The following is a 19,194-nucleotide window of genomic DNA, read 5'->3' on the forward strand; positions in this document are numbered from 1 at the left end:
AGGCGGACTTCAAGCACCTCAGAAACTGTGATATCATATCAACGTGGAAAATGTGACCTCATATTACTGCAGACGTGAGCAAATACATTTGAGGAGCAAATCCGGTGAACAGGGTCTGTCTGCAGCTCACAGACTACTAGCAAAAACATGCCTGCTCCCACTGCTGGACCTAGCCTTAAAGTCCCCCTCCAGTCAGTTATTAAGCTCCTAACAATCATGTCTGCTCATCATTATTGTATATTTCGACATGTTTCCATGAAAAAACATCCCTTAAAACTGCTGAAATATAACTCTAAATCTTGTCCTCATTAAAAATGTGCAGATCGATGAATATGCAAATAGTCCCCGCCAATCCACATGTCTGCTCGCACACCAACTTGTAACCACAGCTCAGTTCACAGAGTCCACACTCCTGTCCCGTGACAATCGAGAACATTCTAACATTTTTGACATAATCTATCTATGAATTTTTAGTCTTTGCTACACTAAAATTGTTCATATGAAGCAGCCATTTCATGTTGGTCTTGTTGTTTTTTTTTGAGAAGAAAACACAACCAGCTGTCCAGCACCAGCGGAGTCGCTGCTAATGATATGCAAAGCAATACCCTGATGGGATTGGCTGTGGGATTTGTGACGTCCCAGATGTGTCAGGGGATAGCAGAAGGGGAGGATGCCGACTGAAATAGTCGCCCAATGGCAGGCTTATACCCACAGTGTTCTGCAGTGAGCCAGACTACATCCAGCCAGACTTGCATCCTTTTTCAAGTAGAAGTAGAATTCCCCAAAACCTGGGCATGGTCTGAATGATGAATTTTGTTGGTTGATATGACAAAGGGACATGGTAAGCAGACACACAAATGTAGTTTTATGGATACAAAAAGAGGCATGCTAACACGTAGTATGTGTGCAATCCATCAGCCCACTATGGTGTTTGCTATAACATGTCCTCCAGAGCCATTTCCATTTTGTTTCATCTTAGTTTGGCTCTCTACGTTTTGCAGCATTTCTGTATTTGCTTGTGTTTTGTTGCTATGTTTCTGTATTATCACGCTACAGATTGCCAATTTGTTGCGTGTTTTATCAGTTTGCTCCATGCCCTGTGATGTTGTGCATGTGTTGCCAAGTTGTTGCATATGGTTTGTCTACTTACAGTGCGATGGGCTCTCTCAGCTACTGATTAAAATTAATAGGGTTAATAGGGAACAAATTTGAAAAGTCAGGTCAGCAAATGTCCTGCTTTATGGAATGCCTCCTAATGGCCCTTTTCCACTAGTATCTATTCAGCTTGACTTGGCTCGACTCTACTCGCCTCGACACGGTTTAGGTGGTTTTCCATTACAATTGAGAAGCACCTCGCCGTGGGTGGAGTCGTCATAGCAAGGCGGCACACCGTTCAGCTCCCTCTGGATTCTTTGGTCCGCCACCAAGCTCAGAAAAGTCTCCACGTCTTCATTTGACCACGGTATCGGTTTGCTTGCCATTTTCTGACTTTGCCAACTTGCTTGCTTGGAACCCCAGCTGATTAGGTCCTAAAATGGGACCTGCTAGCAGGTACTACCACCTAATGGAAAAGCTCTCAAACCGAGTAGAGTCGAGCCGAGTAGGTACTAGTGGAAAAGTGCCATAAGTGTTGGACATAATGAGTCATAACATTAATGAATCAAATGTAGATTTCAGTTTAATGGTCGGGAGTTATCATCAAATTTATCATCTGTGTAAGAACAAGTTCAATGTTGTACATATCTGAAGAATTATTCCACATAACACTTACTTCTTCAGCACTACATCATATTCATGAGTCATCATATAATGCGATTTCATAATATTGATAGTTTGTGCTGATTTATCAATAAAATCAAAACATTGTCTCTTTGTTGCCCCAGAAACACAACAGTTTTCCCCAGATGTGTTGCCCAACATAATGTGAATGACATGTAGGCCCTCATAATATTGGTACATATCATGTACAAAAGGTGTAATTAGTTCATTTCGCAATTTTGACAAATCCACCGAGGTGAACAGGGACACAGGCCTGAATTGTGCATCACTTTATACTCCATTTTCTAACACTGTCTCATGCCGCGTTCATGTCATATGGGACGGAAAGTGGAGGTCAGAAAGATTCCCATCAATACAACGTTCCGTTTGAGAAGCCTGACGATGTTCTGAAGCTTCACATTCATCTGTGCTGATATGCAGTGACATTCAGTTCAGGCTGACAATCTATTAAGATAGTTTACTTTGAGTTTGAGCAGACACCCTGCACACCCATGCCAGCTGAGCAGTTAAGATTGTTTGCCAGTGTACTTAACAGACTGTGTAAACCACTTTGTCAGTGGTAACGCAAACACAAGAAAAAGGGTAGACATTCAGCTGTAGCACAGGGCTGAGGGATATTTTTTCACAGTCCAAATAACAAAATATTTGATTAAAGGAGCCGTGTGTGAAAGAGGGACATGACTTTGAGAAAGGCTATATTATACATGTTAAATTTCAATTGTGAGAGCAGACGTTTGGGCTTGATGTTAAGAAAAGTACATATATGTAAGCATATACAAGTATAAAGCTGTAAAGAAAAATAATTTCCTTCTCTGTATGTTCCTTTTATAAACATCATGTTAGATGTGGAAGGTGTAGCATTTCAACATTGATTAAGCATTTCTACTTTAATTTTGAGGAAACAGTGGGGTTTGGGCCTGCCAATCATCTCAACCACAGTCTCATATCAAGGCATCACTATTAAAGGGATAGTACACCCATTTCGAAAAGTGTTAAATTATTTCACCTCCCCCTGGCAGTTATGTAGCACTCATTGTGACTGAGTGCTGGATACTGGCTGGGTGCATTTCAGTTCTGGAAAGTGACACTTGTGAAGTGATGTTAAACCAGCTTTGAGTGCATTAAGGCAGTTATTTTTAAGTTGTTGCCATGGGGGGGTGGGAGTCCTCTTCAATGGCAGGAGGCTAACAGTTAGTGTTTTGAGCATCCACTATTATCCAGCACTCAGTCCCAAATAAAAGCTGGAGTAGACCTTAAATAATATGATGATGTCAGTGCCAGAGGAGGTTTGGAGTCATGCAGTTATTGAGTCAGCATTACAGAACCAGGGCGGTGAAAATGTTTCAGTGTTTTGTCAGTATGACGGTGTGTTCCTCGTCTCCACATTTCAGCACTGTTTCACTTTTTCACCGACACACAATTCTTACTGTTCCACAAAGTCTTTTTTTCTGCATGAAACCAAATAATATTTTGACATGAATAGCAGGTTTAACACAGGTGTTACTAATGACATTAATGCCATTAGTAACACCTGTGTTTAACCTGCTAGATGTCATAAAGCTGCTGTGAAAAAGGTGGATTCAGATGCTGATTTCAACAGTACAGGCTTTCCACACTGCGCTTTGTACAGCACAAGAACCCTCACGTTTGCATGTAACATACTGAAAGACTATTTAACACTATTTTCTGAAACTGTAATGGTTTACAACACAGTAAACAGAAAACAAAGCTTATAAAGCAAAGTACAATACAAATGCATCAATAATAATAAAAAAAGATATGTACAACCTAATCGATTTTAATCAGCAGGATCAAAGGTAAGTGATGTGATTGGTAATTGTGTCAGCTGTAGGCAGTTGTACTTACTTCTTTGCACAGATGTTTGTTTGAAAGAATGAAAAATTCCTATCTACTGACCAAGTGACCAAACTGTGTGGAGGTTTTTTTTTGTTATATGCCAGGTTTTGAACATGTACAGCAAACAAACAAGCAAACACTTTCTTCCCCCATGTACATTCAAAACCTGGCATACACATTTCCACACAGTTTTACATAATAATAGTTGCTCTAAATGTACATTAAAGTATAAAAAAAAATTAATCATACAATAAAGAATAAAAAGGAGGGAAAGCAAAGAATGAGATAAAACCACATACATTGAATGAACAAACAAACAAATGAATGCATAAATAAAAAGGAAGATAGAAACAAATAAAGCAAGAAAAAACGCTGGGATCTACTAAATTACTGGAGAAACTCTGAAATAGTACTGAATAATAATAATACTACAACTGAATAATTCGGTAGTTTTTGCTGAGCCAAAGCAACTGAGAAAAGCCGTAACTCAACAGTAACACCAGTCTCAGTAACTAGAGACAAAAACATGAACTTTATCGCCACCTTCAGGCGGAAACTGGCCAACGGACGTGACCTGGGAGCGAAGACACAGCACCCTGCATGTGACCCTCTATCTGGACCACCATTGGTTTAACAAAAATCTCCTTGCAGCCAATCAGAGCGAGGCAGGAAGAAGCGGCTCTGTGGCAGCCTGCTGCTGGCTGTCATTACACTGTACATGGTAGAGTTGATGTTTTATGGCTATTGTTCTCAACCTTTCGACATGGCGCTGAGAACGGACGTAAACACGCCTCCCCTGAGGAGAACCAGAGAGGTTGGAGACGATAATGTCGGCGGCAAGATGGCCAAACTCGACACCAGCCGGTATAGTCAGTTACACATGTTTTAAAACTTAGTTAACTTAGCTAGTTAATGTAGTGGTTGAGAAAAGTAGCTGCCTAACTGCCTAACCACAGTACCACCGTGTTTCTGAGTGGGGTATTCAAGGGTAACTATGCTTTATTGGTGGTAATACTGTTGATAGACAGTGGTTAAGCCATTGTCCAGCCATGCTTCAGCAGATATAGATATGATTTTTCTCAGTAATGTTAGTTCATAAAATTGCACAGAAGAGCTTTGCTGTAGTTGAGCTTATTCCACGGTGAAGTAGGCTGGCATCTTGGAAAATAGCCTCACAAACACTGACAAGTGAGCAGTTGGAGCGAAGTGTGCCAGGTCTAGCTGTATCTAACTGTCTGCAAAACGATGGCCAGATTGAATTGGTGTAAAAAGATGCCCCCTGGTCTTCTAGTCTTGCCAGCTCAGAGTAAACTTGGAGTGCATGAGTCTCACTCTTAATGTTAAGCTATTTTGAATGCTTCTTCACATTGTACTGTTCATCAGGTTGGAGTCTTGTTTGGATCCGTCTGTGGATTCAAGCAGCGTTCATGAAGTCATCAACTACACACCATCATCACTACCAGGTTAAATGACTTTATTACCAGTAATCCAAGGGCAGGACACACCCAGAGTCTCAGACAGTTTCAGCGACAGTCAAGATTCCCCTGAGCTTGACATCTATCTATCTATCTATCTATCTATCTATCTATCTATCTATATATATGTAATATATTAATAGAAGCCCTAACTGAGCTGCACTGTAATGAACCTGCTGTTTCTGATTTCCCCTCACAGTCAAACATTATGACACTGACACCACTGAGCCGGTCATCTGCGGTCTTCAGACTTTGGAAGAGCTGTTGTCGTGGCAACGGAGCGAGGCCAACCCCTTCAATGTGGCCGCGGTCCCTCTGGCTGCTCGGGAGCCTCCTCTGTCCAGCAGTTCACGGCGGACCCTGGTGTCTCATGACATGATGGGCGGCTACCTGGACGACAGGTATGGACTCATGGTCATGGCTTCCACAGCAACTAAGAGCACAGTGGCACCAGAGCTAGTCTATTCAGGGAGATAGTCCATTTATGAGAATATGTGTTTCCACCTCCACAGGGCGATGTAGAGCGCTGACATTGTGCTAAACACAGTCAAATGAATAGCAGGCAATGGGACTTTTCCATAAAATCATTCTATAGCATTTAGCCCCTTTGACCGCCTTATATTCTACTATGTTTAGCAAGTGTTTAGAACTGTTCAGCACTGCCCTGATGGCCAAAAGACTGCACTTTTTTCTGTCTCATGGACAGAAAAAAATGGACGTGGTTTAGCTGTCTCTCTCTCAAGGCTTTGGTGGAATGTTTTAGAGGTCTTGTTGATGTTAATGTTGCTTAGTGGAAAGATGATCTATGTTTATCCATTGTTCTCAATGTTTCCTTCATATTGTCCTTATTTGGCAAGATAGTTAATAGCTAGGTTAGGAAGCTTTTATATTGTTGTATACCATCAAACTGTGACCTTCCATGAGTTATTCAGCGATGAAACGTTACTTCCTTGGTGTACCCACTTACCTCATCCAGTTCTACTCAGTTATGTCTGTCATTTCCTAAAATGCCTTTTGAATACCCCCAGAAAAGGGGTGTGCATTTCTTGTGTATTCATAACTATAATTATGTAGCTAGACATCTAGTTTATGGACATTGGAATGTCCACATGTGTGCAAAATCTGCACCCTGGTCATTTTACCAGATTCATAAACTGATCACAACTGTGACTAATGACAGAGCTGCATTACTTCCATGATGCTCAGCTGTAGCCTGGGTGACAGACAATCAAAACCAACATGTTAATTAAGCTTTGCGAATTTAACATCATGCCCAAGCTTTGTGTCAGTGGACTTTGTCAGTGTGATGGGACAACACACTGACAAAGAGAAAACACCCTACCACAACAGTATTAGGCCGTAGCGTCTTACTAAACCTGCTGGCAAGGTTCATAAATAAACCACAAGCTGCTCCTGTGATTCCATTTTCTTTCAAGTCAAGTGCTGACAGTTCTGGTTTTTAAAATGTATTTATACAGTTTAGATTTACAGGGACAATACACATTGTCTCAGGGGAGCACAGGGCATCTAACGAGGATAACTAACTACGTGGACTCATATCATGCCCCAGGGAACTACACAACCCCAACACAACACTCTACCAAAATTCAATTTTATTTTAAAGCTTGACGAGACAACTTCCAATGTTGGCAGCCCCAGGCAGCAGCAAGAGGTAGCTGTTTGAATCTTGAGAACTTCATTACCCAGGAATCCTGCGAGGAGACATATAAATGTCTTCATTTTAGTGTGTGGAGGGTTAGAGCTGAAGAAGAGGTTCAGTCCAACTCAAGTGCAGCTGTCAGGTTCCTGTTTTTTAGGGTGCTACAGTATATACACCCATTGATTCCTCAGCAAGATCCCATTTTCCCTGCTTTATCTTGTACCTCAGATCAACCTCTACAGTAATGTCCCATACTCACTTGTCACCTCTGAATCTCCTGTTGTCAAGGTTTGCTCAGGGGACAGACTCCGAGAGCCCCTATGCCTTCTACCACTGGCAGTACATCGACATTTTCAACTACTTCACACACAACTTGGTCACCATTCCTCCTGCCGTATGGACCAATGCTGCACATAAACATGGAGTTGTCATGCTAGGTGAGGGATAACCTGCACAGGACCACTTCCAATTCAGCTGTTTTATCTGCTATAGAGGCTGGGTGGAACTATACATTTGATTATGTATTACACAGTAATTGCAATGTAATCAGTATAATGCCATCATAACCAGCAAGATATCTCATTCACAGGGAGATTTTATATTCTTCCACCTGAGGAATCAAAGTGGCAATATTTTCTCCCTTCTCTTTTTCACTTGGGTGTGTTTTCTGCTGATATGTGGCTGCACAGTTCATGTGCTCCTCCTATCAAAGCTCTTGGTATTTCTTTGCTTTGCTCTGTATTTGATTGCCTATGTTGCCATGGCACCTAGAATACTTAGACTGCAAATACATGTGTGTTTGTAGGGAACCAGATACCAGAAAGCTTCCTGTTTTGTGTGCTTTCTCTTTCCTGTCAGGACTTTGTGTCCAGGTCAAGCTCCGAGCAGCATATCTGACATGTTTTTGTTTTCACATGCATAGGGTCAGTGATTACGATGAAACAATTGAGTTAGCTAAGGTAAAACCTCGGTGGCTGGTTTGCATGCACAGAATAACCCAGATAGTATCCATAATCTGGCTCTGGTTTTTATTCAGATTAATCTGTGTACATGAACCTTTTACACCCTGTGATTGAATCTCTGTTACCATGAATGAATTAATGAACACAATAACCGCCCCTCACCAACTGTAATTTACTTTAAATATAGGGCAAACAAATGGTGATCCTTATAGAAATCTGTGCTGTGACTTTCTCTGATATGACAGCAGCTAACAAAGCAATATGGAGAGCTGAACTAAATTCCAACAACACAAATTATCCAGTGACATTCACTAGTGCTGCCCCCTGACTGTTGAGGGGGGCAATTATTTGTCATAAACCTCCGCAGGTTTTTACTAGTAACTTAATAGTTACTGGTTATTGCATTAATGCACTAGGAAAATAATATAGGAATGGAAAAAATATTCTTTTAGAACTGGTAGATGTGCAGCTAATGCACAGTTGGATCAGTCAAAACGAAAACACATCACATGCAAGCACCCAGAGATATTGTCTTCTGCCAAGCATCACCCAGTTAACTCTTGGAATTCCAGGCTTTTATTTTGCAAGGTTTTATTTAAGCCACTGTGCAAAATTATTTTTATTTTTGTTGTGTTCCTGTTTTTTTTTTTTTTTTTTTTTACAGAGTTTGGAGATAATTTTGTAGTAATTACCTAGTAATCAATACATTTTTTAAAATATATAATTCTAATTGTGTAGTGTTATGTTATGTTTTTTTATGTTTTTATGTTATGCTAATTAGCTAATCGCCTTTTTTGCCATGGGTTTGAAAGGTTAACATCAAGAAAAACATATTTTAGTGTTTTGTTTTGTTTTGTTTTTAATGAAAATTTCCAAAAAAGTCTTGATTACAGCTTTCATAAGATGTTGATATTTAGGATCATATTGGTGTGTTTAGCTCATGTACTACTCTACATGCATAACTTATATAACTACTGCCCATCTCTCAAAAAGTATCTCACTTTTTAACTTTGTTCAGGTGATAAAACTTAGGAAGTTAGGGATGAGTGAATTTAACTTTTGAATGGATCTCTTTTGTTAAGGGATTTTGTTAACTCTTTTGTTAAGGGACTGTTTCGTGACTGACACCCCAGTATTCTTTGAAAAATGATCAGTATTAATGTGGAGTATATATATATATGAATTAGTAGATAGACTAAAATATGCTAAACCACTGGCATGGACCCTTAAAATCAGAGCACTGGCTTATCCAAGTTATTCTGACCCAGCTGTGACTTTACATGCATCCACCCAAAAACAGTTGACAGTTGAAAAGAGAAATCTTCGTTCATTACTGGTTGCTGGGTATGAAAATGTGACTTTGTGATTGGCTTGCTTTCCAGGGACTTTCATCACTGAGTGGACTGACGGGGCCAAGGTGTGTGAGACCTTCCTGAAGGGGGAGGAGTCGTACCGGGCGGTGGCTGATAGGCTGGTCCAGATCAGCCACTACTACGGCTTTGATGGCTGGCTCGTTAACATAGAGAACACCCTCAGTGTAAGTTATTCTTAGCCTTAATGACTATGGTATCAATCATTGCTTGTACACACTAGAGGTGGAGGAAGAAAATTCACGTAAAGGGGAGAAGGATTCACCAAAGAATCGCAATTCTTATGTTCTACATTCTGAACTGATGCCTAATTCCCAAACCTCGATTCATGCATGTCTTTAGGCCAGATTTAAACTAGCTAAACTATTCCTTTAATGTGTAGCTTTTGTCTTGGCCAAAGTGAATTACCTTTTCTAAAAAAAAGTTGAAGTCCTCTTAAAGGTACACTCCTCAAGTGACTCCTCATTTAGTGCATCCTGTGTTAGAGGCTAACAGTACAAAAACATTGCCGTTTTGGTTTAAACTCAAAAATAAGTGACCCTATTGGTAGTCTTTTCTCATCATTTGCAGTTGCTGTACTGGGTGGAAAGTGTAGATGCTGAGAATGCTGTTGTTACATACACTATATTACCAAAAGTATTCGCTCACCCATTCAAATGATCAGAATCAGGTGTCCTAATCACTTGGCCTGGCCACAGGTGTATAAAATCAAGCACTCAGGCATGCAGACTGTGAAACAAGACATTTGTGAAAGAATGGGCCGCTCTCAGGAGCTCAGTGAATTCCAGCGTGGAACTGTCATAGGATGCCACCTGTGCAACAAATCCAGTCGTGAAATTTCCTCGCTCCTAAATATTCCACAGTCAACTGTCAGCTCTATTATAACAAAATGGAAGCGTTTGGGAACAACAGCAACTCAGCCACGAAGTGGTAGGCCACGTAAAGTGACAGAGAGGGGTCAGCGGATGCTGAAGCGCATAGTGCAAAGAGGTCGCCGACTTTCTGCACAGTCAATTGCTACAGAGCTACAAACTTCATGTGACCTTCAGATTAGCCCAAGTACAGTACGCAGAGAGCTTCATGGAATGGGTTTCCATGGCCGAGCAGCTGCAGCCAAGCCACACATCACCAAGTGCAATGCAAAGCGTCGGATGCAATGGTGTAAAGCACGCCGCCACTGGCCTCTAGAGCAGTGGAGACGCGTTCTCTGGAGTGATGAATCACGTTTTTCCATCTGGCAATCTGATGGACGAGTCTGGGTTTGGAGGTTGCCAGGAGAACGGTACATTTCAGACTGCATTGTGCCGACTGTGAAATTTGGTGGAGGAGGAATTATGGTGTGGGGTTGTTTTTCAGGAGCTGGGCTTGGCCCCTTAGTTCCAGTGAAAGGAACTTTGAATGCTTCAGGATACCAAAACATTTTGGACAATTCCATGCTCCCAACCTTGTGGGAACAGTTTGGAGTGGGCCCCTTCCTCTTCCAACATGACTGTGCACCAGTGCACAAAGCAAGGTCCATAAAGACATGGATGACAGAGTCTGGTGTGGATGAACTTGACTGGCCTGCACAGAGTCCTGACCTGAACCCGATAGAACACCTTTGGGATGAATTAGAGCGGAGACTGAGAGCCAGGCCTTCTCGACCAACATCAGTGTGTGACCTCACCAATGCGCTTTTGGAAGAATGGTCAAAAATTCCTATAAACATTTCCTCAACCTTGTGGACAGTCTTCCCAGAAGAGTTGAAGCTGTAATAGCTGCAAAAGGTGGACCGACATCATATTGAACTCTATGGGTTAGGAATGGGATGGCACTTCAGTTCATAGTATGAGTAAAGGCAGGTGAGCGAATACTTTTGGTAATATAGTGTATAACCTGGAGGAGTGTGCCTTTAACATAATTTCACTTGAGCCACTTTTGTTGTTCTGATATGAACAAAACTTTTCTATAAAGAATACATGATAGATCATATTTGACTTGAGATATTTCATGTTGATTCTGTAAGGACAATATAAGTAAAGATAGATATATAGATCGGTAGACAAGTCATAGTAATGGCAATGTAAATTGAAGAGCATAGCTCCATGCTGGCAGCCAGCAGCCGGGTAGCTGAAATGAAGAAGGGTTTAATGACAGAAGCCAGTCCCTACTATATCTACTGCTAATTTAATCTTCCTTATATGGCCCTGTTTGTCTCTCACACTTTGAACCGTGTGCCATTGATTCCAGAAAAGCTAGCCCTTGAATACTGCTACACTACACAGTCTGCAGTATTTGGTAACGATGCTAACAGAGCGCCTGTGCTGTCCTGTGTAGGAGGCTGCGGTGAAGAACACACCACTGTTTCTGCGCTATCTGACCGACCAGATGCATGAGCGAGTCCCTGGCAGCCAGGTGCTATGGTACGACAGCGTGCTGGAGACTGGACAGCTAAAATGGCAGAACGAACTCAACCAGTCCAACAGGTAGAGCAAAGGCTCAGAGGAATGAATGATGCCCAGTGGTTATGCAGTGTCAAAAGGACCATACTAGTGATTTTGAATATTTACTACATTTTACCCACATTTTACACTTAAACAAACCATTTTGTAAATCATGCATGGGTACTAAAGATTTCACAACATATCATCAAAATTCCTCGACTTTTAACCTTGAATTTTTGGTTGAAACACCCATTTTATAAAGTTCCGCATCTGCACATCCCTGGGCTCCTAAAATGTCTCACTTATAATGAGATACCAGCGTCAGCTTGTCAGTTCACGATTAATACCCAAAATGCCCGTCAAACCATTTCAACCTCTCCATCTCAGGGTATTTTTCGATGCATGTGATGGTTTCTTCACCAACTACAACTGGACGGAGCAGAGCCTGGAGTGGATGAAGACCTACAGCGGGGCCCAAGGCCGCCAGGCTGATATCTACGTTGGGGTGGATGTATTCGCCCGCGGGGAGGTGGTGGGAGGCATGTTCGACACAAATAAGGTACATGAATTTGAGAATGGGTGTCTATGTATAGATTGTGTGGAGTGTCCTCTTGACAGAAAACTGCAGTGGGGAAGATTTTTGTGTGAAAATACACCCATCTTTTGCTCTACATCACGGTGTGTGGCTGTAACAGAAGAGTCCCATCCCTAATGTTGATTTGTATTATGTGTTAAAATTGAATTCTGGTATTCTGGCACAGGACATGGCAATTTGAAGACTGATACTCAATGTGTTTCCTAACAGAAGTGAGCAGGGTGTTAGTTAGGGGCAAAAGCACACACATCCCTTCCGTCAGAGATAAGTGTGAATGTAAGAAACCAGTGTGAACCTTTGTGTTGTCCCCAGGCCTTGGAGATCATTCGGAAGCACGACTTCTCCACAGCAATCTTTGCTCCAGGCTGGGTGTACGAGACACACAATGACAAGACAGAGTTCCGCAAGAATCAGGACAAGTGAGATCAGTACAATATTTGACCTCCAAGTTGTTTACCACCATTACTGTTACTGTTATTAGTATAGCTGCTGTTACTGCTGTTTTTACCACTAATATCACCATTACACCTGCTTAAATGATTAGCACTACTGTTATTATGTCTGTTACACAGGAGGCCTTTGGTCCTCTCACCCTTCTGGGCACTTCCCAAGGTCCTGTCAACGATTTTAAATTGACTTAGCACCCCCAGCATTCCCCTCTCCCCCCACAGAACGTGGTTCCACGTCTGTAGCCACTTAGAGACACCGATACGGAGCTTTAGTTATGGCTTTTGGTATGGGGCCCAACTATGTTTTGGGGACTTCCCAAAGTTCCTGTCAGCCTGAGACCACTTCTGATTGATGCAACTCTTCCCAAAAAGATCGCTGCTGTGATGTTGTGTTTTGCTCTAGCACTTACTACTTACATTTTGCTGCAGTACTGTTATGGCACTCTGTAATGAGGACTAAACTGTGGTTTGGGGACTTCCCCAGGTCCTATCAATTTCATACTACTTCAAATTGACTCCTGTGGCAACCCTGCATAGGAGTTCGTTCCACGTCTCTAGCTACAGTTCTTTAGTTATGGGACTGGCAATTTAGCCTATTGGTGGGCATGAGAGGGAATGCCATGGGTCACCAAAATTGACAGGCTTTATCGTCTAGGCAACATGGATGTTGTCACATAATTTCATATTGTTCCACTGAATAGATTTTGAGATATGCTGCACTGGACATAAGTGCTGACTAACCTACTGTCAGATTAACATACTGACCTATAGGGACCTGTTGGGGTCGAGTGGGCCAAAACCACCCAAATCACTAATCATAATGGAACTATGGAAAGATGTCCTCCAAAACTACTAATCATAATGGGACTATAGATGGATGTTGACCAAAGCCACTCATCACAGTGCCTCTGACACTCCCTGCAGGCAGTTTTGTTGCTTACTTTTCAAGTCATGTATTCATTTTGTGCCACGCTGCAATAAATGACATACTTGTTCACTTTTAAAATTGGTGAAATTAGACAGAAATTCTCATTATGGATATTTCTAAATGGAATGCTGTTTGATGTCACATCCTGTCTGCAGGTTCTGGGCTTTGCTTTCAGAGTTCCTGTATATCCATCGACCAACATCGCCTCTCCCGTTCATCTCCTCCTTCTGCCAGGGCTTTGGAAAGTCTCTCTACTGGAGGGGCCAGGTACCAGAGAGAAGAGGGAGGGTGTACTCTTTAAGGGACCATACCAGTTTTTCATGAATTTCGGATGCACAACTTGGTGCAGAGCATGTCTTGATAGATGAGAAGTTAAGACTAAGTTACCTTAATTCACTTGCATTCATGTTCAAAAATATGAAAGATTGCTCTGTGTTTCTTTTTATACTTATACTTACAGTTACACTTTGTGAATACTTGGTGTTTGCTAAAGTTACTAAGTTAAAGTCATTAGACTTTCCCTTCCTGGTTAATCATTACAAACAGCTATTGTGGTTAGTGGTTGGAAGGGTTGTGCATTTCTGGCTTTTGACTTTACCCATTCCAGGTCCATGAGTACATGCTTATTTTATATGCAGTGTACCCCCATAAATCAGCAACATAAGTCGTGAATATGTACAGCACATCGCTTTCTTGTAAGCTTTTGAGGGAAAACGTTTGGTAAGAAGTTGAAAGACAAGGAAATACAGGCCTTTATGGATTCCAATGTAGCCATTGAATTGTGGAGTGCTTTATCAGTCACATTGTGTGTTTCAAACCAGGCAGGTAGGGAGTTCTGCCGCTGTGAGGTCTTGATGGTCACCTAGCTGGTATGTCGCTGCTTGACCAGGAGCCTTTAAACAAGTGTGTGCAGAGAGAGGGACCAAGGTCATAACTGGCATTTGATGACCTTGTGAAGTCTACTCTCGACTCACTCATATTTTGTTTTGTGTGCGAGTAGCGGGAGACAAAGAAGAACTGGTTCAACCTGAGTGCCCAGGAGCTCCAGCCCCTGTACTACAGCGAGCAGTTTGGGGCGAACGGCTGGCTGACGAGCCGCGGCTGCCCTGAAGACGCCTGGAACGGGGGCTGCTCACTGCTGTTAGAGGGTCTCATCCCTGCAAGTCTCAACAAAGTCTGTGCCAGGTGTGTGTGTGTGTGGGTGTGTGTATGTGTATCTCTTTTCAGTTTGTCTTTATCTCTGCCACTCAAAGGAAAACAAAAGTAATATTTTTGAAAGTCTTCAAAATTTGTTCTTGAAAGACTTTTCCAAAGACCCCGTGCCTCACATGTAAACAGTCTGACACATGGACAGAGGCAGAGGTTGCTATGAGACAGACAGCAACAACTTTAGGAGTTTTCCCAGCGAGTGTGGGGATTTCAGCCAGAAACTCACTCGTCATAAGCCTCCTTCACTACATTCTGCAGTGTTAATGCAGAACACTGATTGGGCATCCACGTAAACAATGGCAAAATTTTCCTTTACGGTTTTGGAGAGGAACTACCAGCAACACTTGTGCACTGCATACCTGTTTTTTCTTTCTGTCAGAATCTTCTCTCTCCATGTACCTTTGGCCTCCAACACCCTGGTTTCCTTCATCTACAAGCCATCTGCAGGAATAACCGTCTCTCTGGAGCTGAAGACCACAGATGCCAGTCTCTGTACACACCAGGGGATCCGGGACATCAATTGTAAGTTTCAGAGTATTTCTGATACACAAGGTTTAAGCCCTGAAAGGAATGATTTGTGTAATATTTCTATTTTAAAGCTGCACTTGGCGATTTTCTGCCCACTAGAGGGTGTTGAGGGCACAAACTCTTTGCTTTTAGAAACCAAAGTAAAGAAGTGTTGGGTTTTTTATGGAAATCAGGGACACATTTTACTCTGCAGTGCTCCTGTAGGCCGGGTGACTTTACACTTTGACACTTTAAATTTGTAATGACTTGAAACTTCAGACTTGCAGATACATGGTAAACTTTTGATGAAGTTTTCTGTCGCTGCATTGCTGATTTCAGTGTCAGAGGCACTTGCAAGATTGATCTGAAAATTTGGATGCGCTTGTCTGCAGAGGGTGCAGTTTCAGAGAAGGTTTGAATGAAGTTCATAGTAAGGGTAAAAAACCTTTGGTAAAACACTTTGAGTCAAAAATGTGTATAATCAGGAAGATGTTTTGCTGGTACCACAGCTGTTTTCATGGACACAGAAACAGTACAGTATTTGCTGTGTGTCTGCGGTGATGGTAAATGGTTTCTGACATACACAGGAGCACTTGTGAGAGTGGCATGTAGGTCAGTACCTGAAAATAGTCGTCATTCTTAAATATCATATTTAAACTTTATGGTTCCGAATTTGGTGGGCAACTTTTGTTACATGATATGTTTTCCTGTCTTTCCTTTATTAAAACCATGAGCCAAGATGTCTTGTTCTAATTAATTCTTACTGTTTAGCTTGATGGTTGTCCATGCCAGTTAAAGTCAAGTATTAATTGTGTATGTGCTGTCTGTAGCTACCAGTGTGTTTCCTGAAGTCCTGGATGACAGACACCAGCTGATGAGACAGTTTTCTCAGCTTTGTGGCCAGTGGAACCCAGATGGCTGGACCATCAGGTAAATCACTCAACACCTATTTAATTCATCCACATGATACCAGAACTTTGGAAGGTGATACCAATGCCAGGATTTTCGATTCCTGATGCAACACCATCGAGCCTGGATTATGACTTTGACTTTGTAAAGTATCCACTTGGTGTATTCCTTTTATAAATAGTAGTCTCCCTAAGTCTTCCTGGGTCTTCATGTTCCGTTGGTGGTGCTGTGCGCAGGTGTTCCCAGTTGGAGCTGCAAGGCTGTGCTCTGAGGGAGGTGTGTGTGAGCATACAGCGAGAGGGGGAGCCCCAGGACACACCCTTCAGCTGCAGGGTGGGAGAAATCATGGTGGGTGACAAACGTTTTGGAATACAGCATGAATTTCTATGAAATCTACTGTTTGACAGCCTCGTCACTGATGTTGACATGAGGTGGCCCACCGCTCAGACTCCTTATTGCAAGATAAAGTAACAGCATGTAGGATTTTAGTTGAGTCAAAGACAGAAATGGGATGTAATATTCATAAACCAGCTTTTTGTTAGCATATAGAAACAAGAAAAGAAGAATCATAGTGTTTTCATAAAGTTAGTATTTTAATATATTTGGCGCTGGTCCTGGTCCTCCATGGGTTCACCATGTTTCTACAGTGGCTCAGACATGACAAACCAACCCAAAATACACTTTGCGACAAAGACGTTTTCTCTCTCAAGTGGCTTAGTGAATTGCAGGAATTGCTACCAAAAGAAGTAGAGTTGTTTGTTTTATTTCTGGTTGTGTTCATGGCGGATAATGCTTATACCCATCCGCTATTAATCAGAATGTTAATTTTTGTGACCCAAACCACCTGATCAGCGGATAATCCATGGTGCCTGCGAATATAACTGCAATCTGCACATCACTATTCTAAAGTGAAAGATGGAGACGACAGAGAAATGGAAGTGTGTGCAGTGGTCTGCTGCAGAAACAAAACTAATGCTTTTCATTTGGACATCTTCTAAATTTCAGGATGAGATGGAACATGTACTAGAAAAAGTTAATTGTATCTTGAAACTGCTGAAGAGGTAGCGAAGGCTGGGTGTTAGAGGAAAATGTGGTGAACCCACAGTGGCTAATGGGTCGACTGCTCTTGAAATGCAGTAAAATGTGCATGCTTTAAAGTAAAAACAGCAAAGTGACATCTCATTTCCTTGTCATTATTTTCACTCACCTCCTCCCCTCCACAAGGTGCTGGATACAACCAGTCTCCTGGTGCCCCCTGAGTCCATCCAGCGTTTATGCATTTATGACGTGGTGTGGCTGCGAGGCACCTGCGTCTCCCCAGAGTCGAACTTGCCCTGCCTCTACCTCAACGCCACTCTGCGCTGGAGCTACCCATCTGAGCTCGTGCGCCACTTCAGGGTGTACTGGCGGCGGCTGAGGGGACCGGACCCCCGAATCCCCCCGGGTCAGATGGTACTCGTGGGCCGGGCGTACTCCACTCTGTTCAGGCTGACGGAGCTGGTTGTGCCCGAGCCTCCTGGCTTAATGGAGCTGGTGGTGGAACCGGTGATCAGGGAGGGCTTCCTGGTCCCAGAGAGCCACTGGGGGAGACAAAGCCTCAGCTACTCAGAGAGCCAGGTTACAGCCACGTAAAGAACATGTCACAGGTCTGAGCAGGCTGCTGCTTCCTTCTGTCCTGGCTAACCAGCTCTTCTTCACGTCCAAATGACCAATCTGACTTCCACCAACACTGAGATTGGGATTCTACTAATTTATTCTTTAAAACAAGTCACGGTGATCATGATGTCCATTATAATTGGTTTAAGTTGCACTGGGTACATTGTTTTTTTTTTTTTTTTTTTTTGGTAAGTGTGATGTGCCCTGTCTGAGATAGAGCACAAAGCTGGGGGCCCTGCTGGCTTGGTGATGGGGCAATCAGGTTTATATTTAAAATGTCCAAAACAGATCAGCAGAGGCTCCGAAATCATGCATCTCCGACAGCCCCAATCCATTGTCCTTTCTCCAATCTTAGGTTGTGGGGGACAATTACGACTTCAAAGCTTGTTTGCCTCGCGAAAGTAACATTTTACTATTTAAAAGATAATTCCAGTTCCAAACAAGGCCTTATTTCCCAATTTTTGCCATCATAATTAATAGTAATCAAGCACTCATACTTCCTTCACTGTAGAACTTAATGTATCTTCAGTTCAAATACACAGTGGTAGAGCTACAAGTTCCAACAGTTGGACCCTAACCCTAACCCTTTTCAGCACAATAATGTGCAGACTGCAATGGGACTTTCCTACATTGAAAGTCTAATCTTGCATTGCCTGAATATGTTTCGTAGATTGAATGTTTTTAGTTTGTGGATGATTTAAATATATGAATACCAGCTATTTTAAATGTGGTTGTTCCAATGGAAAAAACTCCCTTCAGTCACTAGAATTACTCTTTAACCAAGCGGATCAACTGTGAACATATTTCTCTATTTTACTTCCCTGCCATTTTGACAGCTGGCTACAGACCAGTTTAGAAAATCACATTGCCCTCATTTATAATTTTTATTGCACTTGTTTTGAAACCCAGCTTGTAGTCATGCACCTTTAAGAATCCATGTAAAAACATAAGCTTTGCAAGAACGGGTGGTATTGTGAAAAGCAAGTAAACATGCACTTATGCAATTTTATCAATAGACTGAATCAAGAGCTGCAACATGTTTGTATGTAAATTCTTTGCAAAGTCACCCTTTCTCTCCCCTGTCCAAAAGTAGAGGTCATGGCACCGCATATACCAGCCAAGGACAAAGTTGGAGAATCATAATTTCATTTGAGCAAATGGGGCCTAAATATGATGTCTTAATACGAGATGGGCTGCTCCTCTGTTGCAGCCTGGACTGAAGCCACCAGCAGTTCTTTATCAAGTTATCTGATGGATGTGTTGTAATTACTTGGGCCTTGCTTTTTGTATCCTCATGAATAAATACAAACAGTTTGTGCACTGGAAAAGTTTCTTGTATATGTATTATTTTCAATTGAGAAAGTCAGTATGTGTTACATGAAAGTGCTCCTTAAAATGTGTCACATATGCTTCAC

At 42.1% G+C, this 19,194-nt stretch overlaps 1 protein-coding gene across 1 annotated transcript; it reads left to right on the forward strand.

The window, feature by feature from the left end:
- Window positions 1-4,316: 4,316 nt before the first annotated feature.
- engase (endo-beta-N-acetylglucosaminidase) lies at window positions 4,317-19,101 on the forward strand. Its single transcript, XM_030058219.1, has 14 exons — window positions 4,317-4,500; window positions 5,020-5,099; window positions 5,311-5,512; window positions 7,060-7,208; window positions 9,116-9,270; window positions 11,420-11,568; window positions 11,914-12,085; window positions 12,434-12,540; window positions 13,654-13,765; window positions 14,499-14,683; window positions 15,087-15,229; window positions 16,045-16,144; window positions 16,360-16,471; window positions 17,348-19,101. The coding sequence occupies exons 1-14, from the start codon at window positions 4,355-4,357 to the stop codon at window positions 17,753-17,755; spliced, it is 2,220 nt and encodes a 739-aa protein (XP_029914079.1). The 5' UTR covers window positions 4,317-4,354; the 3' UTR covers window positions 17,756-19,101.
- The last annotated feature ends 93 nt before the right edge of the window (window positions 19,102-19,194 follow it).

This window comes from Myripristis murdjan, chromosome 8, assembly GCF_902150065.1.
Source record: "Myripristis murdjan chromosome 8, fMyrMur1.1, whole genome shotgun sequence".
In the NCBI taxonomy this organism is placed as follows: domain Eukaryota; kingdom Metazoa; phylum Chordata; class Actinopteri; order Holocentriformes; family Holocentridae; genus Myripristis; species Myripristis murdjan.